We start from the raw sequence: 23,752 nt of genomic DNA, 5'->3' as shown, positions 1-23,752 counted from the left end.
TGAATTCTTTATTTCTGATGTAGCACTGTCTCATCATGTAATAAGGGGGGATGAAGTTTTGACCTGTGTACTTCACTGCAACACTGCTTTAACTTTAGTAGAAATTCACTTGAGTCGTGTCATGTCATATAAAATTTGGAATGCCATGTTTTAAAAAAAGCTTTTGCACGCCTTAAACTCTGAATACAATTTGAATATTTTTATTCCGCAAAGTCTTTCATGTTAGATGCAGTTACAGTTATATGCTAGTCTAACAGTATTGCATACATGTCATATATCTAACTCTTCCTGTGCAATGAATTTTTGAATTGTGAGCTGAGTTTTTAAAATCCAGTTCAGCATTTTCACATTAAAATACATGTGAAAAAATGCAGTTGCAACTGGACCTCATAATGAGTTTACAGTGGTGCCCCGCAAGACGAATGCCTCGCAAGACGGAAAACCCGCTAGATGAAAGGGTTTTCCGTTTTGGAGGTGCTTCGCAAAACGAATTTCCTATGGGCTTGCTTCGCAAGACGAAAATGTCTTGCGAGTTCCTGCGGGGTTTTTTTCCTCCCCCCCCCTTTTCCCAAGCCGCTAAGCCGCTTAACAGCTGATCCGCTAAGCCGATTATCAGTTGATCCACTAAGCCGCTTAACAGCTGATCCGCTAAGCCGCTTAACAGCTGATCCGCTAAGCCGCTTAACAGCTGATCCGCTAAGCCGCTTATCAGCTGATCCGCTAAGCCCGCTAAGCCGCTAATAGCGCTAATCCGCTAAGCCGCTAATGGGCTTGCTTCGCAAGACGAAAAAACCGCAAGACGAAGAGACTCGCGGAACGGATTCTTTTCGTCTTGCGAGGCACCACTGTATTTTGGTTTCCCTGCCTATCCTTTTATCTTTTGTGTGTGTGTTTGAAAGGAAGGGTGCATTTCCCCTTTACTTTCTGTTTGTTCAAAAGCTTGTATAATTGATTTTATTAGTCAGGTATCAATATGAAACATCTTACATGTTGACCACATATATATATATTTTGCAGGGTCAGACTATTGTCCAATTTTAGGCTTGTCAGAATTTTTTGTGAGCAAAATCCTGAAGCAAGCAAGCAAGCAAGCAAGCAAATGCTTGTGGAAATAGCAGCTCTTCTTCTGTGCCCCTTTACTCTAGAAGCCCTGCTTCTCTAGCAAAGGGGCAACCAGAACTCTGCCACTTCCATATTTCTTCCGCCCAGTTCCTTTATAACTGTTAAAAAAAAGAAAAGAATGAAGATACGTTTTCATTCACCTCCCCTGAACCCCCCTCCCAAAAAGGCCACTGCAATTAGGAATAGCAGTTAGGGAACCTATTTTGGTTCAAGCCTACTGTCATGGGACTCTGAATTTCATTATAAAACTGTATTCATGTTTGTATTTTATTAATATATTTTGCTAGTCATGATATATTTTTGTCAATTTGTACAGTATGAAGCCATCAAACTTTATGTAAAACTATTAAGCATGACTGTATCAATAAGGGAAAACAATCAGAAACCTGAGCTGCTGAAACTTGCACTAATTGATCTGCGTACAGCAGTAACTCAACGACCTGGTGCTGAAGCAATAAGGTAGGCATTTGTTGCATTCATATTTATTCCTTGAAACAAAATTAGTTGATACTTCTGATTTGAAAACAGAATTTTAAAATTTTCTAGTTTCACTTGGAAAATGTTACTAATTTATGGCGGTTGCTGATTATCCAAATGGGTTGGGTTACTACCCTCTTTACGTGACGGAAGCCAGGAGAGCAACAAACTCTGGGAGGTGGGCACAGTCTCCTCAGTTTTTTCTCTCCTGCCTGATGGAGCAGAACATTTTCTCCAGGCTCTCTCTGTTCTTCACAGCTAAGTTTCTTTACTTTCAACTTCTCTTTCTGGTTCCCTCTTATTCTCCTTAACTGTTTTGTGATTATGTGTTTTGATTTCTATCTCTGTTCTTGTTTGTTTCTATCTCTGTTCTCTGTTGAGGTAAAAAAAAGAAGAACTCATTTTGCTGCTTCACTATTACTTTTGGTTGCTTTCTGTTCCTTTGCTTCCCTTTTCCTCTGCTACTGGCAAGGGTTTATTATTTTACTATTTCTTATTTTTCCTGATTGGACCAACTATCCCCCCTCCCCCCCCGATTTGTCCATTTGTGGCTTGGATCAATTCCCACCACCAAAGGTTGCCGCAGTCTCCTGATTGGCCAATTTCAGACCAGTGCGCTCTGCTGTGCAGCGCAGCTGCGTACTTAGCATTTGGCCACTTAAAAGCCATTGGTTTACCATTACAGTACCAGCTGCTTCCACTACACCAGAAGCCGCTTTTCTCCTCCTGAGTTGCCAACTGCTACTGCGCTGCATGCACATTTAAGTCACCTGAAGGACTTTCTGCCTGTGTCCACAGTACCGTATTCACCAGAATATAAGCCGCACCTGCAATTAAGCTGCATCTTTAAAATTGAAGGGGGGGGGGGAGAAAAAAAGACAATACACAGGCGGCTTTCTGTGGGGGGGGCCACGCTGCTTTGCTGGCGGCCTTCTCCCTTCTTTCCAGTGGAGGCTTGAAAGTGGCGGGTGGGCTGCGCTCCATTGGCCGGTGCTCCTGGGCTACCCTCGGAGGGGGTGGGGGGAGCCATGTCACTTTGCCAGCAGCGTAAGGTCATGAATATAAACCGCACTTATATATTATAAACCTTTCTGTCTGAATTTGGAAAAAACAGTGCAACTTATATTCGGGCCAATATGGTATTTGTCATTACCTCAGCAGTCCGCAGCTCCTGTCAGCGCTCCTGCCTATTGACCTCCCTATGTGCTGTTTTTCGGAGTGTGCAGTAGTGTTTGGGCCAACTGCACTCTTAAATAGCTTGCTCTGTAATGGAATCCATGGAGGCTGTGCATTGCCCTGTTAATGTGGCACCAAAAAAGGCAAAGAAGAAGGCAAAGCACATGGATCTGTCTGCAGAATTGCTTAAGTGGCAGAGATTGGTTATTAAAGGTTTGCATATCAGGCAACATCATGCTTCTGGATTGCTGTTAAGATCTAATACTCCACTTGTTCCTCTTGATGGGAAAGTACCTGCCCAGACTCAAAAAAAACATCAACAGTGGATTGTGAGGTACTGCTGCCACCATGTGGTAAACTCAGACCGGATAGTATGTCCTCTGATTCTGAACCTGAGTTCATGTGGTTTTCAGTTAGTCAACTGGGGTAGGGGATGTCACATAGGCTGCCACCTATCTCAAGACTCTGCAAGCCTTAACTCAGCTGCTGGCATGATTGATCAGAGTAAGGATGCTCCCATTGCTTCTATTTCCTCAGACCTTCACATGGGTTTTCAGGCCCATGATGCAAATTCCTTGCTTAAAAAACACAGCTCCAAGGTTGAAAGGGCTGTGGGTGACTCATCCCCTAATGCCTTTCAAGGACCGGAGGAAGAGGTGGTGGCTCATGATGGTCTTTTACCATCCTCTCATTCTCAACTATTTGCTTGTGATGAGGAGGATGAATGGGGTGGTGGTTCCTTACAGGATGAGAAAGTTACCACTCTGCAGTTTACCGAGTCCAATTTTTGTATATTGCTCGACTCTCTCTCCACATGGATGCGCCAACCTCCCCTTCTAAACAAAAACCTCAGTATTCTGGTTAAATTGCCGTGTTGACACTTTGCAATAAATAAGTGGGTTTTGGGTTGCAGGTTGGGCACTCGGTCTCTAAAAGTTTCACCATCACTGGCCTAGAAGGAGCACCACTTTGGCAGATAAGCTTTATTGTCTGGAGCCAGATTTTATGGCATATCTTAAGACTTCATCTGCAGGCCATCCAGTTGTAATTTATTGCATGAGGAAGGGGATGTTCAACTGAGGGATATGATGGATAGGCGTTTGGATTTTGCCTTGCATAAGGTGCATGACGCCACAGCATTGTTTATGTGGGCGGTGTGTACAGCTTCCTCTTGCACAAGGGCATGCATGATTGGGTTGGAGGCTCCAGCAGACCTTAAATAAATTATTGAAGGCACAAGCCTTTATGGCTGACTCAGTTTTCTGCCAGGGCAATGTCACCTCAAATTGTGGCATGCCTTATGGTTAAAAAATTGGCAGGCGGATGCGGCATCTAAAGACAATTTGGCCACTGTTTCCTTTGTGGGGGAGGGGACACACCAGTTTGAGGATGGGGCATTGAAGGATGTGCTTATTGAATCTAAAGATGAAAGAAAGGTAATGAGTCAGAAGGAGAATAGGAGGTATGCCAGGTGTTTCTTCCCATATTCTCAACAGCCTCAGTCCTTCTGCACCTTCTGCAACCAAAATCAGCAAAGGGACTTCAGGTTTAGGCCACAGGAGTTCAAACCTAGATTCAAAGGCAGACAGGGCTCCCAGTGTTTCTCCAGCTCTGCTGGTCCCCAAAACACAAAAAAACCAAAGCCAATGACTGGATAGCCAGGTGGGGGGTCGACTGAAGAATTATTTCCCTGCTTGGCAACAGTCAGTTATGAACCAGAGGGTTCTAGAGACCATTTTGCAGGGTTACAGCATAGAACTTACTGTGACTCCCCCATCCCGCTTAATTCCATCACCACTTCCAAAGCATCCAGAGCATTGGGAAGCAGTTTGGACTTTCAAGTTTGACCTACTGAACATGGGAGCCATTGGTCCAGTCTCAGCAGAACAGCAAATTCAAGAACCTTACTGAACCATCCCCCCCAAAAAGGCCACAAGAAGTGAAGGCCAGTGCTGAATTTCAAATTCCTCAATCGCTGAGTGGTTTATAAGAAGTTCAAGATAGAATCAGTTTCATCAGAGAAGCGCTCCCTGTGGGCGATTATCTTTTGCCCATAGATCTCCAGGATGCCTGCCTCCAGTTCCAATGCATTCCTATCAATAGCAGTTCCTGAGGTTTGTTTTAGGCAATCTTCATTTCAATTCCTCGCTCTTCCTTTTAGCTTGGCTTCCTCGCCGAGATTTTTGTCCAAAGTGATGGTCACGCTAGTGGCACATTTGTACCTTCAAGGGAATCATGTGTATCTGTACATGGACGACCTTCTTGTGAGGGCAAGAACACTACAAGGAGCTCAGGATCATCTCCAGACAGTGATGATGGCCCTTCAGTCACATGGATTCTTGATAAACAAGGAAAAAAGCTGCCTTGTTCCATCACAGCAGATTATCCATCTGGGAGCCTTGCTGGACACAGTTCGGGGGTTGGTGGCTCTGGTGCCAGAGCGCATAATCAAGATCAAGGTGGTGTAATCTCTTCTGAGATTGTCCAAGGACATGACATCAAGCGTCTGTTGGCAATTTTGGGTCTTTGTATGTTAGCTTCGCAGATCGCGCCGTGGGTAAGACATCATGCTCATCTCTTTCAATGGTTTCTGCTTCCCTAAAGGGTAAATGTAAAGGGACCCCTGACCATTAGGTCCAGTCGTGACCGACTCTGGGGTTGCGGCACTCATCTCGCTTTATTGGCCGAGGGAGCCGGCATACAGCTTCCGGGTCATGTGGGCAGCATGACTAAGCCGCTTCTGGCGAACCAGAGCAGTGCACAGAAACACTGTTTACCTTCCCGCCGGAGCGGTACCTATTTATCTACTTGCACTTTGACGTGCTTTCGAACTGCTAGGTTGGCAGGAGCAGGGACCGAGCAACGGGAGCTCACCCCATCGCGGGGATTCGAACCGCCGACCTTCTGATCGGCAAGTCCTAGGCTCTGTGGTTTAACCCACAGTACCACCCGCGTCCTCTGCTTCCCTATCAATGGGTAATTACACACAACCATCACAAGGTGCTCAAGTTACCTCCACTACTCAATTTGTCCATGAGATGGTGGACAGTGGAATCAAATCTTCAGAAGGGAACTCCTTTTCACTTGGTGAAGTTCACCAAGGAACTGTGATCACAACAGATGCCAGTTTGCAAGGTTGGGGTGTGCATTGCCAAAGGCACTTCATGCAGAGGCTATGAACTACAGCAGAGCAGGTGCACTCCAAAAATTTATTGGAGCTGAGGGCAGCCTGGTTAGCATTGGTCCATTTTGTTCAGTTCCTGAGCATCGATCATGTGCTACTGCGCACCAACAACTCCGCTGCAAAGTCACATCTGTCATCAAGGTGGAACAAAATTGGCATGCCTACAGAGAGAATCATCACTCCTATTCAGTTGGGCAGAAAGGAATATTCTCAGTATCACAGCAGAGCATATTGTGAGGGAATGGATGCTCAACAGGCAGGTCTTCCTTGTGATTCAAGAGTGCTTCAAAGTACTGTTCTTGGTGGCCATCACCTCTACACGTCGTATATCAGAGTTATCTGCCTTGTCAGTGGCAAAACATCTATGCATCTTTCACAAATATAAGGTGGTCCTCCGAACAGACCCTTCATTTCTGCCAAAGGTACTTTCACATTTCCATGTCCAGCAGGAATTGGTGCTACCAATCTTTTGCCCAGATTCTAAGCATCCGAAGGAGAAAGCATGGCATTTCTTGGATGTTCGTCGTGTACTGAAGGTGTACATTCAGATAACAAAGGACATTAGATCCACTGATTACCTATTTGTATCCTTACATCTATCAAGTATGGGGAAGAAAGTTACAAGCTTCACCCGTGCGAGGTGGATTTGGGCTTGTATTTCTCTAGCATACGAGTCACTTAAGTTACCACAGCCAACACATATATTGGCTCATTCTATTAGGTCAACAGCAGCTTTGGCTACTTTTGCCGCTAATATTCCATTACTATTACTTCCATTTATAAAGCAGCTACTTGGTCTTCACCAAGTACATTCACCAGGCATTACAGAGTGGACCTGCTCGCTTTGGCTGAAGCTGCTTCGGCCGCACGGTCCTTCATCAAGTGGTTTAGATCCTATAACTTCAGTTGGGGAAAGCTGTGGTATGTCCCGACACATTCGGCTCATCAGCAACCACTGTAAATAGGATGACTGGTTTAGTAGGTTGCTGATGATTCGAAAGGGGCCCATCCCTATAGTGGTCTGCAGTTCCTTGCTTCTTTCCTTTTCTGTTGCATTGTTAGTGTTAACTCTTTCCATTATTTTATTTGAGCTGAGCCAGTAGTGAGGTAGGCAGATATGTACAGATTCCTTTCCAGATATGTACAATAGCTGATGCTGCTGGGCGAATCTGAAAAAACTGAGGGGATTGTGCCTGTCTCCCAGAGTTCTTTGCTCTCCTGCCTCTGTAGTAACCCAACCCACTTGGATAATCTGCAACCTACTAAATCTCTGCTTCAGGTAAGACCAATCGTCCTTTTCATGTGAGGTTAAGTACCATGTCTGCATTATCTTCAGCATTGTTTCCTTGATGCTGCTTGATACAGTTTTATAGGCAAATGTGCCCCCCAACAGCTTACTCCCAAGATTCATCCTGTATTTTCATTTCCAAGTCTTGTTTCCCACATATGCTTTAGTCCCCCTGCTGAACACATACCTTGTTTCAGCAGTATATCATGGAGCTATATTCCTCTTTTTGTGTCTCTAATATCTGTTATCATGGTTTCCAGTCACACTTTTATATATTACTCATCAAATCATGGGATGGTAATATCGTAAAGCTTTTTTTTTTTTTAAGGGCAATATAACCAAGAGTCATCTGCGACAGGACTTAACTGTCAGGGGTCATTTACCTTTACCTTTTATTGAAAAAAAGCCCCATAGCAAAACCCCAACCTTTTGTTGGTACAACTGTATGTATATATGCTCATGTAATTTTCATAATGTGTTTTACACAGATTTGAATCCAGTGTAAGTGCATTTGAAGTTGAAGGCATGGCTCGGGAAAAAACAGTACCTTGCTTACTGTCATCTCACACAGTCCATTCAGAGCACAATGCATCACTCTTCACCATTATGTTTGAGACCAATCCCTTAGATGAGACTGCCAATCAAAAACTAAGAATAGAGTCACAGCCTTTGGAAATAATATATGATGCAGTAAGTAGAAATGAGTTCTAGAAGTTTTCAAAAATTAAATTATATATTACATTAGCAATACATTTTCCTGACCTTTTATACTTTTTCAGATGACTGTGAACAGCATAGTAGATTTCTTTCGACCTCCAAGTGATGTTCATTTAGAGCAACTAACATCAGCAACTTTAACAAAGCTAGAAGAATTCCGTGAAAAGACAGCAACAGGTAAACATCAAGCACTTGGAATAAGTTTTTGAAAGACTAAATTCTGTGTATTCATAGCACAATGAGCACTAGTGCCAACTTTGTACTGCGTAGTGTACACGGGTAGTTCTCACTATGTGGAGATTATCTTAACATGGCTAAGTTCTTCATGGAATTTTTAAGGGTATGTGAATTGGCCTTATTTTTCAAATATCTGCATCTGAAACTCATGTAATACTGTTGCACTGTGTAGAATGGTGAGGAGACACTTCCAGCCCATCAGCCTTGTTAAACCCTCCAGGTCTCCCCTTTAGCGGAGGAGACTGTTTTGGCTAAGCCACATACATCTGCCTTATTCCTAGTGTCATATATGACATCAAGTGTGGGGCAGGTAAACAGGCAGTTTCCTCAAAAGAAGCTTTGTAGGGAAAATCAGTCAGCTGATTGGTGACAGCTGCAAAGTGCTGGATACCTGCCTTTGCCCCACCCAGCTGTCAAATTTGGTCTGCAGGGATGGGGGAGGTGTGGCCCACCAGTCAGATCAAGTTCTCCATCTCTGGTATAGAAGGTCTTTGTTTTGCTTAAATTATTCGCTCATAAATACAGTGTTCTTGTGATCCTTCTTAATTCTCATGCTTTTCTTGTGGTTTTCTAGGCTTAGTGTATATTATAGAAACGCAGAAGGTTCTAGATTTAAGAATAAATCTTATGGCTTCTTATATCATTGTACCACACGGTGGATTCTATGAACCAACATCAAATAAGTTACTTTTGGATCTTGGTAACTTAAAGGTAAAATTCTCAGAAATATCAACTACTTAACACTTATTATTCATCTCCTAATTATGACTTGTATTTTATTGTACCTGGTATGTGGATAGTTACATTTGTGCATGTGGTGATGATCTTAAAATGGGCATTCAGTGCCATCTAGCAGTAGCAAGCAAAATTGCAGCTCCAACAGAATTTTGAATATCCCTCCCTCCTTGGAAGCCAGTTTCTGATTTTGCCTCTACTGAATCTGTACTCAAAACATTCTCTGTCTCTTCATTCCTGCTTCAGTGTTTCTCAATTTGTGTTTTTTTTAAAGAGTGTGTGTTTTATCCTGTGTCTTCTAGAGCCCCCTCCCCCCAGTGTTTCTTAATAAAAAAGAATAATTGGAGTGAAAAAGAATTTTTTATCTAGTAGGCGTATCATTTCAGGAGGGTGTTGCTGGACTCCTGAGTTGGGCTTAGGCTCCGCCCTGATGATGAAGCAGGAGGAAAGAATTCTTCAGGGATGTGGTTAGCTCCCAGTCAGTTTTTTTCTCCTGCCTTCAACAAGCAGATCACTTCCGCTTCACTCCCATTCTTTCTGTAATATTTACTTACCTTTTATCACTATCTTTTAAATTTTAACTTCTCCTAATCTCTTTTTGTCTCTGCCCATCATTCCTTTCCTAAGGAAAAACAAAAGACAAAAATATTTACTTCATATTCCCTCTGTCTTTTTCCATTTCCTAAGAAAAAAACAAAAAACACTTGCCTCAGATTCTCTCTGTATTCTGTTTTCCCACCATTTAAGTTCCGCCCTCCCTTTGCTTAGATTGGTGGCGGCTGGTTTTTTCATCTGCTCTTTTGGGTGGGAAAGAGAAGAAGGAGCATTTGAGGAGGTAATCCTCTGTGGCCTCAGCACCAGTCTCTCCAGAGCTTTGTTTCTCCCGGTCTGCAGCCTCAGAGCTTGTCCCTTGATTCTCCTCACGACCTGCTGAGCAATGTCTCCTCCCAGTCTACTGAACTTTTCCTTCTGGTCTACTTTTCTATCCATTATCTGTCTGATCAGTCTGGCCTAAGGGTCATTCCACATCAAATCAATGCAAAAAACAAGGGTTTTGCCACCTGCCTTCTCAGATTTTGATGAAACTTGATGTACACTCATCCCTTATGGTTGAAAGAAACCCCCTTAAATTTTTTCCCTCTATCACAAACGGTTTTGATTTTATAGCACTTCAAAGTTTCGTGAAATCTGCATTTCTGTCCCTCTTGAGATCCTCTGCCTTCTGGACATTCCCCCCCCCCAATAACCAATGATCAGATCTCTTTGAAATTTTACACAGGCTGTTTCTCCAATACAGAGATGGAGAGAACAGTGACGGCCTTTCATCCCACCCAAATACATCAGGGGGGTTGCATTTGAATTCTGACTCAGAATGGGTAGTGTTGAGGGTCCTTTGCTTCTGAGCTCTCTGCTCTACTACTTTCAAAGCTCGCCGGATTCTGGGAGGGGGGTCTGGAATGCTTTCTAAAGACACTCTGTTGCCCTCCTGGTGCTTCCTCTTCCTCCTCCTCCTCCTCTCCCATTATTTCCCAGCTTTCCCCCTCATCTGCCTCTGAGCTGTGATCTCCCTCAAACCCCTGTTGCAATTCTGTCGTCTTCTTCTCTGGAAGGGTCAGGCTGGGAGGCAGTCTCCACCATTCCTCCTCTGCCCAGTCCCTGGCAGTCGTTTGTTTCTTTTCATCTTCCATCTTTGGGAAAGAAAGTTTCATCTGCCACATTATCCAGATGCCTATGTGCTTGTATATCTTTGGCTTACGAGTCTCTCAAGTTACCTTTTCCATCACTTATATTACCACACTCTACCAGATCAGCATTTACGTCAGTGGCCTTTGCTGCCAATATGCCTCTCCTGGGTCCTGCCCAGTTGGGAATCGCTGTGGTATGTCCCAATCTGAAGACTTCATCGTCCTCCATAATAAATAGGATGATTGGTCTTACCTGAATAGTAGATTTATCAGGTGGATGATGCAGTCTTATCCTCAAAGTTCTCTTTCTATTAGCTGTTACTTCTGTTCTTAGAGGATCTGGGTTGGAGGCGTTCCTCAGAAAAGCATTTATGTGTTTTCTTTAAGGGCAGGGTGGTTTTGAGAACTGAGCCCTTCTTCCTACCCAAAGTTCTGTCGAGATTCTCCTTATGTTTTATCCCAGCCTTTCTCACTCATTGGAAAAGGTCTGGCATTTGTTAGATTTGTGGTGGACCTTCGAGGTGTACATAGCCAGGACAAAAGAGTGTAGATTAACTGACTCCTTGTTTGCTTCCATTAATCCCACTCCCTTGGGCAAAAAAGTTTGCTCTTCCATCTTATCTAGGTGGTTTAAAGCTTGTAGTGTGAAGGCACGTGGAGCTTTGAAACTTCCTCCACCATCTTCTATTACAGCTCGTTTCACTAGGGCAACAGCTAGTTAGGCAGCTTTCTCTGCTGACAACCCTTTGATTGATATCTGTCAGGCAGCCACTTTTCCATCTCTTACTACATTCATGATGGAGGCTTATGCTTCAGCCGAGGTTGCCTTCAGCTTTATGAATCTGCAGCAAGTTCTTCCACCTTAGTACTTCCCATTGCAGTTGCGAACCGCCTTAGTTGGGTATGCTGTGGTATGTCCCAACACGCTAGCCCAGTGACACCCTCCTGAAATAATATAGTTGGTTCTTACCTGAACTGTAGATTTGGGAGGGGTCACTGGACTATCGGGACCTCACTCTGATGTGGCTGCAATGGCCTATAAGTTTGTATTGGATTGCCTGGATGTTTTTCCTTATTGGGATGAGAGTTTACTATCATTTTACATACCCTTACTGTGTTGCTCTGATGACTGTCGAGCTTCAGAAGTCCGTAAAACTGATTGAGAGCCAACCACATCCCTGAAAAATACTTTCTTCCTGCCTTGTCATTGGGGTGGAGCGTAAACCCAAACCGATAGCCCAGCTATCCCTCCCAAATCTACAGTTCAGGTAAGAACCAACTGTACTGTTTCTTAATGGTTCATTGTATTTCCTAAAATTTCATTTTGATATTCTGTCTTTAATTATCAGTACAGGATATCTCATTAGATTGTCAAGAAGTCTGGAAAAGTCTTACAGGTTTTTTTGGGGGGAGGGGTCAGTTTAAAAGTAAGCTTTATTTCAATAAATACTTAAAGATGCATATTTGAAAAACTAACAACTGATTATTGCTGTTATTTTCTTTTTAAGATGACAAGTAAAAGTCGGTCTGACATGTGCAATATCAAAATTGGTGAAAACACTCTTGAAGATATTATGTCAAGAGCATATGATATGTTTGACATTCAGCTCAGCAGCATACAACTTCTTTATAGCAGACATGGTAATTATTTATATAAGTCAATGCTACACACACATATATATTAAAAAGTATGACAGGTTTAGCATAAGTTACTGTTAGTCTGATTCCAACAGTATGATCACTATTGTTCAGTGCATGTTGTCGGGTTTTATCTGATTTTTAAAATTTCTGATGCTTTATATTTATTTACCTGGCATTTAAAAAACAAATGGTAGTATATGCATGAAAGTGAAAATGAGAGAGATCTTTACATCACCCCAGTGAGCAAGAGGATGGTGACCAAACAGGACCCAATAGCCTAAAATTCGTTTGGGGAAAAATACTTTAATTACATGTGCAAAAGACCAGTGGTTGCATCTTAGTTTAGTAAAGATGTATGCTTAAATATCAAAGAGGAACAAAAAACATAAAAGAATCTTGAGGAAATAGCGGGGGGGGGGGATAATGTGTGCAGGAAAAATACAATACATTAGTTCAATGAGGGGAAAAGGTTTACAATATACAATATTAGATTAATTACAACTTAACCATGGTTGACCCTTTCATCAGCCCACCTGAACACCACCTGACCTCTAGATAAGTTTACTAGATTCCCAGCTGTTTTACATAGCCTTTTAAGGGAAGAATATAGCTCGCCATCAAGAGTAGAATTCAGAAAACAGGCTCCTATAGTCTTAAATGCATATCAGCAGATAATTATCAGTTTATAATTATCACAAGGATCAAGAAAATCAACTTAAATGATATGCACACCACTTACACATCTAGATGCACCCATGCATTTTGACTTCACAGTAACAAAAAAATACTACTAGAATTAATTAACAAATAAATTTGTGAAGTGGTCCATCATCTCTTTAAAACAACACGTGCTTTGGTGTGTATGCAGGCTGTAGGAAAAATGCGCATGAAACTGAGACTGAAACATTGTAATAGACATCTTTTCTATCTTTAGATGAAAACTGGGAGGAAGCTCGAAACTTACGATCCTCATCTCAGCATATCATACAGCCTCTGGATGTGAAAATGGAACTGAGCAGAGCAATGGTTGTAACAGATGCAAGAATGCCCAAGTATGACATTCTTGCTGTTAAGTGAATTTTCAGATTGCTGGCTTGGTGGGAGCACAATCACTGCTTCCATTGTCCTTCATTTTGAGAACAGACCATTTATTTTCAGCTTCCTGTTCTTTAAGAGCTATTCTCTAGAAGAGCTCTTATCCCATGACTCCTAAGTTTACTCAGAAGTATTTGTTGAGGGACATTGTCAAAAACTGTTTTGCCTGACAACAGTTTCTTTGAAACTGCTGCCCTGAATTCCTTGACAGAAAGGATGTAAGTTTTAAATAAATGCAAATAAAATAACATTTAAACCTTGGCAGAGCTAATCGGTGCAAGCTGATTGGTGCATGTTCCATTTTTAGTATGTCCTTCAGATATTTATTTCAATACATAGGTAGGGCTGAGGTCCTTTTGCCCCCTCCCCCCCAAAAATTGAGGGGGCCAGCTCCCCCACGTTAGTAGGCATTGCCATTCAAATAGCATGTGTGTGTCATGTCAATTATGTGGGGTGAGGCTTACCTGCCCCCCAATATTTTATTCAAGTTGGCATACCTGTTTCAATGTTAATTGTTCTTTTTAAAAATCATATATGCCAACCTGGAACCACTTGTGTTGTGGGGCTGGATTTAATTTATCAAATAGATTAATTCCCTAGTACATGGCCCCCTTTGTTTTCTGATTGCTTTGTCTCTTTGTGTTATAGATACAAAATGTTTGGTGAACTGCCATTACTGTCTTTCAATATCTCAGATGAGAAATTGAAATGTATTCTGGATCTTATTGATAGTATTCCTTTACCAGAAGCTCCTCCTGAAACTACTGCTACTACACAACCTTCCAAGGCAAGTGTTGTATTGAACTGGTAGAAACATTTGGTTAAGCTTCAACAATACTGGTAATTCTTCTGCCACTTCATCATAGTGCTCTTTTTAGCAATGGGATATTTCTCAGTGTGGTAGAGGTTCACACTAAATGAGTTTTTTTTACCACCATGTATTTGCTGTGGTAGTGCTACTCAGCAGGACTTGGTTTCATATCTGGCTTGTAAGCTGAGGTTAAAGCAGAATTTCCCAATTCAGATATAATAGGAAACTGTGGTTTAAAGAAAGCATGATTAAAAATAACAATGTCAGATGTACAAGAGGAGGGAGTTCATGACTTGTTTGTGACCTGATAAAATACTGGAGCACTGACCCTATTTGGTAAGTTTATTTCCCTCAACTCCAGATATTGCCAAAATGACCCCCTCTCCAAGTTTGTTGACTTAGGGTTAGCAAAATGTGTGTTTCCCTTTTTCAGATAACATATTTCTAGATTTCCTGTTTTAGCAGTAAAGCAATTCCTATGCTTTTCTGAAGTCTCTTTGCTATCCTTTATGACTTAGTCTGCTGCTCCTTAGAATGTTCTTTAAGTTTATTTACGGCCATATTCCTTTGAAATGATTTAAATCATTCATTTTGTCCAGATAGTTTCAGTAACTGGCAGTGTAGTTTAGTATGTGAATTCTGACACTTCAGAGTTTTCTGAGTGTGTACAGTGGTACCTCGGGTTACATAGCTTCAGGTTACATACGCTTCAGGTTACACACTCCACTAAGCCAGAAATAGTGCTTCAGGTTAAGAACTTTGCTTCAGGATAAGTACAGAAATTGTGCTCCGGCAGCGCGGCGGCAGCAGGAGGCCCCATTAGCTAAAGTGGTGCTTCAGGTTAAGAACAGTTTCGGGTTAAGTACGGACCTCCGGACTGAATTAAGTATTAAACCCGAGGTACCACTGTACTACCCCTTCATGGATCACTGCCTTGCCGTGGCGAAGGGGCTTGAAGAACTCAGAGAAGCTATGAACTATGCCGAGCAGGGCACCCAAGATGAACTCACTCAATATGCCAGCAAGTTTGGAAAACTCAGCAGTGGCCAGAGGATTGGAGAAGATCAGTCTACATCCCAATCCCAAAGAAGGGCAGTGCTAAAGAATGCTCCAACTACCGCACAATTGCACTCATTTCACACGCTAGCAAGGTTATGCTTAAAATTCTACAAGGAAGGCTCAAGCAGTATGTGGACCGAGAACTCCCAGAAGTGCAAGCTGGATTTAGAAGAGGCAGAGGAACCAGAGACCAAATTGCAAACATGCGCTGGATTATGGAGAAAGCCAGAGAGTTCCAGAAAGACATCTACTTCTGCTTCATTGACTATGCAAAAGCCTTTGACTGTGTCGACCACAGCAAACTATGGCAAGTTCTTAAAGAAATGGGAGTGCCTGATCACCTCATCTGTCTCCTGAGAAATCTCTATGTGGGACAAGAAGCTACAGTTAGAACTGGATATGGAACAACTGATTGGTTCAAAATTGGGAAAGGAGTACGACAAGGCTGTATATTGTCTCCCTGGTTATTTAACTTATATGCAGAATTCATCATGCGAAAGGCTGGGCTGGATGAATCCCTAGCCGGAATTAAGATTGCTGGAAGAAATATCAACAACCTCAGATATGCAGATGACACAACCTTGATGGCAGAAAGTGAGGAGGAATTAAAGAACCTTTTATTGAGGGTAAAAGAGGAGAGCGCAAAATATGGTCTGAAGCTCAACATCAAAAAAATGAAGATCATGGCCACTGGTCCCATCACCTCCTGGCAAATAGAAGGAGAAGAAATGGAGGCAGTGAGAGATTTTACTTTCTTGGGCTCCATGATCACTGCAGATGGTGACAGCAGCCACGAAATTAAGAGACGCCTGCTTCTTGGGAGGAAAGCAATGACCAACCTAGACAGCATCTTAAAAAGTAGAGACATCACCTTGCCAACAAAGGTCCGTATAGTAAAAGCTATGGTTTTCCCAGTAGTGATGTATGGAAGTGAGAGCTGGATCATAAAGAAGGCTGATCGTCGAAGAATTGATGCTTTTGAATTATGGTGCTGGAGGAGACTCTTGAGAGTCCCATGGACTGCAAGAAGATCAAACCTATCCATTCTTAAGGAAATCAGCCCTGAGTGCTCACTGGAAGGACAGATCGTGAAGCTGAGGCTCCAATACTTTGGCCACCTCATGAGAAGAGAAGACTCCCTGGAAAAGACCCTGATGTTGGGAAAGATGGAGGGCACAAGGAGAAGGGGACGACAGAGGACGAGATGGTTGGATAGTGTCTTCGAAGCTACAAACATGAGTCTGACCAAACTGCGGGAGGCAGTGGTAGACAGAAGTGCCTGGCGTGCTCTGGTCCATGGGGTCACGAAGAGTCGGACACGACTAAACGACTAAACAACAACAACAACCACTGTACTAATACAGAATCCTGAAGAAATGTTAGTTAACATGTAACTGCAGACTGAAAGTTCCCTAGTCTGGAAATCAAAAAAGAGAAGAACATTCCTCTTCCGCTGGACCTCACTCAGCAGCTTTTGATATTTTATTTATTCGTGTAAACAATCACTTACGGTATCTTGGAATGGCTTCCCAGAATGGAATTTGAAGGTGTTTATTTGATATCTGACCTTCCTAGACAGTTGTTTCCAGAAGATAGCACTGGGTCTATGGCTGGCCTGTGACTGGTTGGGACTGATGGGAGACCAGCAACATCTGGCTAGCCAAAACTTCCCTATCCCTGATTTATGATACCTATTTTGTCTCCTAAGCTGCTTAAAATTCTGTATAAAACTGGTGGGAGAAATTGTCCAGGGATTTGAAGTGCAATGTCTTTGGTATCTGGATCACACACACACGCACACACACTGTCTGTCTGTCTGTCTGTCTGTGTCTGTCTGTCTCTGTGTTTTTCTTTGCCTCCATCTCTCCTTGCAGCCTAGGAAGAGATCTTGGGGCTGGGTGTGGGCAAAGAAATTGAATCTTAATCCAGACAAGACAGAGGGACACCTGTTCTGTAGAACTCATGACCAGGGACAAGGATCCATTCTATGTTGGATGAGACTATACTTCACCTGAAGCCACAGGTTCATAGTCTGTGGGTGTTTCTGACCTTAACCCTGGATGCCCTAATGACAAGTGTTCTCAAAGGTGTCTTTGCCCAACTTGGGCTAGAGTACCAGTTTCATCTGTTTCTTCAAGTCTCAGTTCTGCCCATGTTAACACGTGCCTTAATATCATGTCTGGAGTATGTAGTCTGCCCTATGCAGAAATTTAATTCATCAGTAACATAGCATAGAGGTTGTTAATTAAAGCTGCCTATTGGGAGCATGTAACTCCCTTTTTAAAGCAATTACACTGGCTGTTTGAGACTAGTTCTCATTACCTTTTAAGGCCTTTGACAGTTTGGGACCAAGATATCAGAAGGACTGTCTTCTCTTGTTCAAAGCTGCCTGATCACAAAGGTAAACTCTGGAAGCTCTCTTGTCTGTTCCATCTCATCTATTACATCACTCCCAGACAAAGGAGAGAGCACTGCATTTGTGGTAGTCATGTCTAGGTTGTGGAAATCCCTCCCCAAAAAGGTTGATTCCAGCTTCCTCTTTTGGCTTTCCACTGGCGAACACCTTCCTGTTTAGGAATGCCAATGGTGTCAAACAGAAAGTCAATTTATGTTTTTTGTGACTTGTTTCATTGTTAGTATTTCCTGTTGATGTTTTTTATTTCATTTTAATTGTCTATATTTATTGTTGTTATTTTTGTATCTTATGGTTATTGTTAGCTGTCTTGAACAATCAATAAATATGACACTTAAAATTGTCAAATAAAATATATTAACCAAATAATAGTCATTTTGTACATATAAATTATTATTTTTATTATTATTTATTAAATTTGTGTACTGCCCTTCAATCGTAGATCTCAGGGCACTTCATAGCATAAAAATACAAGATCAAAATACATAATAAAACCAAGAACAAACCAAACTAAGAACGCTCCCCTTGCCCTTACCCGCCCCCACAATAAATAAGTGTTACATATTGCTTTCTGTTTTAGCTTCAGGTATCATCACTGATAACAACACCACAAATGTCAACCTCTGTACTTCCATTTCTAGAATCTCTTTCGGTAGCTGGATCAAGTGGTAAATATTTTCTTCATTTTGTTTTTGGTTAATGTATGTTCAGAAAATGTTTATGATATCCTAATATTTATTATCTACATGTTTAAATTTTCAGGCAGTTTCTTTTCTAGGACCTAAACCAGACAAACAGATATGGTGCAATTTGGTGTGTGTGTGAAGAATTAGAGTAAAAATCTCACAAAAGTTGAAGTTTTGAACCAGAGGAGTGTAGCTCAGAAGTGGTTATAAAAAAGGGAAAAAAATCAAGCTGTGGAGTCATCCCACTGGAAGGATCCATCAGTTATCAGCACCTGCTCAAAGAAGTTGCCTCTGACTATTTTCAAGAATCCCTTCTCTCTTTGCCTCCTGTGCCATAATAGCTGATCCCATTCAACAAGATCCTCCAACGATTGGGATAAGTTTTTCAGGGACAGGAGTTGACATGAGAAGGGGAATGTGGGGTAGCCGGTCACTGCCTGCCCCATGATTTTAATCCATATTCTATAGTTCATTTTCTATTGTATATTTAAATTAATTTAACTCAATTAAGTCAAATGTGAGACAGGCACCATCTCTGTTGCCTTTTAAGCAGCCACTGAAGACCTTTTAATCAACAAGGCTTTAAAGTAGAACTCTTTCCCAGTAAGCATCTGTATTGCAGTTGTTTAGTTGCTGTGCCTTTTATCTGTTCTGTGATCCTTTACAGTTTTTTCTTCAATCCTCTTTTTATCTTGTAAGAATATGCTGGTGAATATGCTTGTGTATGTTGATGCAGAACCTGTCCTGCAAGGAGTTAAAGATATCTGTCCACTTACAGTAGATGTTACCTTAGCGCTGTTCAATTTGCTAGAAATGTCAGAAGAATCCATCTCTTTATTATGCCAGACTCAGAACCTATGGGCTACTGTAGTCGTAGTTCCATGGCATCCATGTCTGACAGGATCAGCAACATCTAGGATGTGGTCCTAGCTATTCTTCCTCTAAGAACAGTAGGCCTCATGACCTGTACTCAATGGCTTGCTATGATAGCTTTCTGTACGGTCCATCCTGTGGACATACACACACACGACATTTAGGATGGCTTCTCTTCCTAAGCCAGAAGAAGATCAGAGCCAAGCACCACAATCCATTACTCCTCTCTGCCCTCCTGAAACAAACTCTCATCCGGTGGCTGGATGCTGATCATCTCACATAGAATATTGCATTAAAAGGGCCTCAGAGAGCAGTAATCACTACTGATACAAGGCTTCATGGCTGGAAAGCTCATTATCTGCATCTTACAGCTCAGAGACAGTTGAGCCACTTAGAAAGGGAACACAGCTTAAAACAGCTGGAGCTCAGGGTGGTGCACTTAGCTCTCAGACACTTTAAAAACAGGCTTAAACAGATGCACATCCCAGTCCTAATGGACAGTGTCACCACTAGGGTAGTTCTCATCTGCAGCCGATCAGCAGGGAGGCTAGGAGAATGGAACATTGGTCATTTATTGTAAATAGTTCTTATTTGGCAGCCAAATGAGCCTGTCACACTGCACCCTACATATGTGCTGCTCAGTCTTCATTCCTCACTTCTCAGTGATTGGGCCTTGCCCTTTTCACACAATGGAGGATTCCTATTTCTTTCATTTCTGTCTGGGGGTGCCTTGGCTCCTGGTTCAAAAAGTGTTCAAGGGATTTTCCATGAACAGAAACTGTGGACACAGTTGAAATGTGGAAAAATATTAAAATTAATCTACAAGTTTCCTGCCTGGGCTATTAGGAGATGATGTAACCCACAGTGACTGGCTCACATTATCTGCTAGAGAAGACCCTTTCATTATAAGCAACCAGTTGTCCGTTTGCAGTTGTGAAGAATAGCATGTGAGTTTACAAGCAAGTTTACAAGCTGCTGCTGCTCTTGCCTGCAAGTAGCTACCCCAATTTATCACTTGATGTGCTAACTGGACAGATCTGCTTGGAAGGGACATAATTGGAGTGTTTAGCTCTCAATAATAATAATAATAATAATAATAATAATAATAATAATAATAAAAAAAAATAATAATAATAATAATAATAATAATAATAATAAATAATAATAATAATAATAATAATAATAATAATAATATATTATTATTTATACCCTGCACATCTGGCTGGGTTTCCCCAGCCACTCTGGGAGGCTTCCAACAAAATATTTAAATACAATGGTCTGTTAAACATTAAAAGCTTCCCTAAACAGGGCTGCCTTCAGATGTCTTCTAAAAGTCTGGTAGTTGTTTTTCTCTTTGACATCTGGTGGCAGGATGCTCCACAGGGCGGGTGCCACTACCAAGAAGGCCCTCTGCCTGGTTCCCTGCAACTTGGCTTCTCACAGCGAGGGAATTGCCAAAAGGCCCTCAGCCCTGGACCTCATTACTAATTCATAAATTAGTGACTTCAGTAGCAAAATCTGGGAACTGTTATAGTGGAGATACTTTCTGTGATGAGGTCTTGATTGCATCAGCTGTTCCTGGTATGCCAGTGTTTCTCAAACTTCTCCAGCTGTTGTTGGACTAAAACTCCTATAATCCATGATCACTGGTCCTGCTAGCTAGGGATGATGGGAGTTGTAGTCCAATAACAGCTGGGGATCCAAGTTTATAGTTTATAAAGGCAATTATAGTTATGTAATTATTGGATTATGTTAAATATATTTATGGCTTAAGTGTAAGCATTTCATGATAACAATTTGAACTATTATCGTTATTAGAATCTGAAGAAGAATTTTTTGATGCCCCAAGCAGTCCTATAGAAGACTGGCCATTTTTTGAAGCTTCTTTGGGGACCTCAAGTAGGCCTGGCAGCTTAAAGAAAAAGGCAGTGAGACGGGAATCGTTGAAGAATATGATTGATTTCCAACTAAGATTTGAAATACCTGAGGTAATATACTATTTTACCTTACGTTATGTCTCTTCGTGACTGATCCTAACATACTGCTGTGTGTTTATCCTTAAGTATGTTGCGTTCTTTATCGTTAGCATTTTTGCTTCACTTTTCAACAATAATCTAGCTGTTTCTGAGTTTTTTATTATTAGTTATCTCAGTTATGTGAATGAATAGAATGTAGATATTTCAATTAATTTTAACATAGTATTTAAAAAACCCTAGGATTTGAATCCAGAGTGTGGAAAAAGAAGCCAATGGTGCAACAGGACTTTCCCCCCTCCTTCTTAAATCTACATTCCCCTGTCCCACACCCCAAAAAGCCTCTCATTAGGAGCAATGACCCTCATAAATGGCTAGAGATGTGTTGCAGGTCACTGGCGTAGGAAAGGGAAGTCTGTAGGAAAGGGAAATCAGAGGAAGTAGACACTTAAAGGGAGGCTGTTTGGCAAGTACAGTTAGCTGTATCCTTCAATGTGGGGTTCCGCAGGGCTCGATCCTATCCACCACGTTTAACATCTACATGAAACCGCTGGGTGGGGTTATCCGGAGGTTCAGAGAACATTGTCAGCAGTATGCTGATGACACTCAGCTCTATTTCTCCTTTACATCTGTAGTTGAGGCCATGGAAGTGCTGGACCAGTGTCTTGCCTCAATAATGGACTGGATGAGAGCCAACAAACTGAAGCTCAATCCAGATAAGACTGAGGCACTGTTAGTGGGTGGTTCCCAAGACCAGATGGGCGGGAGTTCGCCTGCTCTTCACTTCCTCTGAAGGAGCAAATTTGTAGCTTGGGGGTATTTCTGGATACTTTGCTGTCACTTAAGGCTTAGGGGACCTCAGTGGCCCGGAGTGCCTTCCATTAGCTTTGGCTGGTAACCCAGCTATGCCCCTATCTGGACAGGGGTAGCCTAACTACTGTTGTCTATGCTTTGGTAACCTCAAGGTTAGATTACTGCAGTGTGTTATACGTAGGGCTGCCTCTGAAGACAGTTCGGAAACTTGAGCTGGTGCCGAATTTAGTGGCCAGGTTGCTCACGGTTGCAAGACGGTTTGACCATCCTGGTCCGACTGCACTGGCTACCAATTAGTTTCTGGGCCCAATTCAAAGTGCTGGTTTTGACCTATAAAGCCTTAAACGACTCAGAAGCACAATACCTCAAGGACCACCTTGTTCCATATGAACCTACCTGGACCCTGAGATCAACTTCTGGGGCCCTTCTTTGGGTGCCTCCTTCATGAGAGGCCCAGAGGGTGGCAACATGAGAACAGGTCATTTCTGCTGTGGCTCCCCATCTGTGGAATGCTCTTCCAAGGAAGTTTCGCCTGGCGCCTTCATTACACACCTTTAGATGCCAGGAAAAATTGTTCCTTTTTAACCAGGCCTTTGGTTGATCTGATTTACATCCTATGCCCTTTTAAAATGTGTTGCAGGGGGTTATTGGGTTGTTGTTTTTATTTTGATTATGTACTTTGTGGTTTAATATTCTGATTTTATCCTGTGAACCACCCTGAGACCTGTGGGTATTGGGTGGGATATAAATTCAATTAACAACAACAACAACAACTGATAGCATGTTAAATGCTGGTAACTAATCCCTCTGTCTATGTATAGCTAAAAACCTCTCACCTTTACTGGATTATCAGTATGTATATGGGGTAGAATCCAACCAAGTCATTGCTTCTACATAAAGATTAGCTCCTGTGCACCCCCTAAATCTGCTCTGGGAGTTCCCCAACCCTCTGGAGCAGATTTGGGGGTGTTGTGGGATATTTGTGGGGGAAGGAGGGGAGATGTTTTGTTGTATAAATCGTTATGCTGGTGGAATGAGTTAGTTGGATACCACCCATTTCTTCTTCAATATTGGTAGTGTTACAATAATGGATATCTTCATAAAACTTTTCCCCTAAGTAGTTGGAAATGTACATGATCCATAACAGTTACTGATAATAAATCCTATCTCATTACTGCAATCATCTATCTACCTATCTGCTTTGGAGTTCTCTTGACCGGACATGTAGAGGATTGCATTGTTTTGTAGTAATTGCCTGTAAATTTACCGTATTTTTCCCTCTATTACACGCAGATTTTTTCTCCTAAAAAGTAAGGGGAAATGTCTGTGCGTGTTATCGAGCGAATGTGTGGTCCCTGGAGCTGACAAGCGCGAGTGAAGGCAAAAATCAGGCAAATATCAAAACGTCCGGAGAAGGGAGGAAAGGAGGAAGTTGCTGCTTTCCTGCATTCTGCCTCAGGGTCTTACTGCCCACCCGCTTCTGTTTCCTTACTGTGTTTGCTCAAACGGAACAAAGAGCAGAGAAAACCCCTCCCCTCCAGGCAAGCAGAGCGTCCTTCTAAGTCCTCTCCGTGCGTCTGGGACTCGAAGGCAACATGCAGGTTGGGGGGGGGGGGGAGAGAGAGAGAGAGCTGGCTGGCTTGTGGGGGGGGGACTTTTGCCTTCCTTTCCTCCCTCCGGTAAAACCCCTCTCCTGCATTCTTAGCCAGCTGCTTCTCTGCACACCCCTCTCCTTGTCGCTTCTATGTTTTTCCTTCCCTCCCTACT

General features: G+C 42.3%; 1 protein-coding gene across 3 annotated transcripts in view; it reads left to right on the top strand.

Annotated features, from left to right (window-relative positions):
* VPS13A (vacuolar protein sorting 13 homolog A) overlaps positions 1-23,752 on the top strand; it is a 153,405-nt gene that overhangs the window by 45,427 nt on the left and 84,226 nt on the right. For all 3 annotated transcript variants that reach the window (XM_083576421.1, XM_083576420.1, XM_083576422.1), the window contains exons 17-25: positions 1,439-1,581; positions 7,736-7,937; positions 8,027-8,141; positions 8,776-8,912; positions 12,130-12,262; positions 13,197-13,314; positions 14,006-14,144; positions 18,221-18,308; positions 21,018-21,187. In XM_083576421.1, coding sequence (XP_083432547.1) covers positions 1,439-1,581; positions 7,736-7,937; positions 8,027-8,141; positions 8,776-8,912; positions 12,130-12,262; positions 13,197-13,314; positions 14,006-14,144; positions 18,221-18,308; positions 21,018-21,187 — 1,245 coding nt within the window. The remainder of the gene's footprint in view (positions 1-1,438; positions 1,582-7,735; positions 7,938-8,026; positions 8,142-8,775; positions 8,913-12,129; positions 12,263-13,196; positions 13,315-14,005; positions 14,145-18,220; positions 18,309-21,017; positions 21,188-23,752) is intronic.

This window comes from Podarcis filfolensis, assembly GCF_964270895.1.
Source record: "Podarcis filfolensis genome assembly, chromosome: 11".
In the NCBI taxonomy this organism is placed as follows: Eukaryota; Metazoa; Chordata; class Lepidosauria; order Squamata; family Lacertidae; genus Podarcis; species Podarcis filfolensis.
The sequence above is the reverse complement of the archived record's forward strand: the minus strand, read 5'-3'. Positions and strand labels throughout refer to the sequence as shown.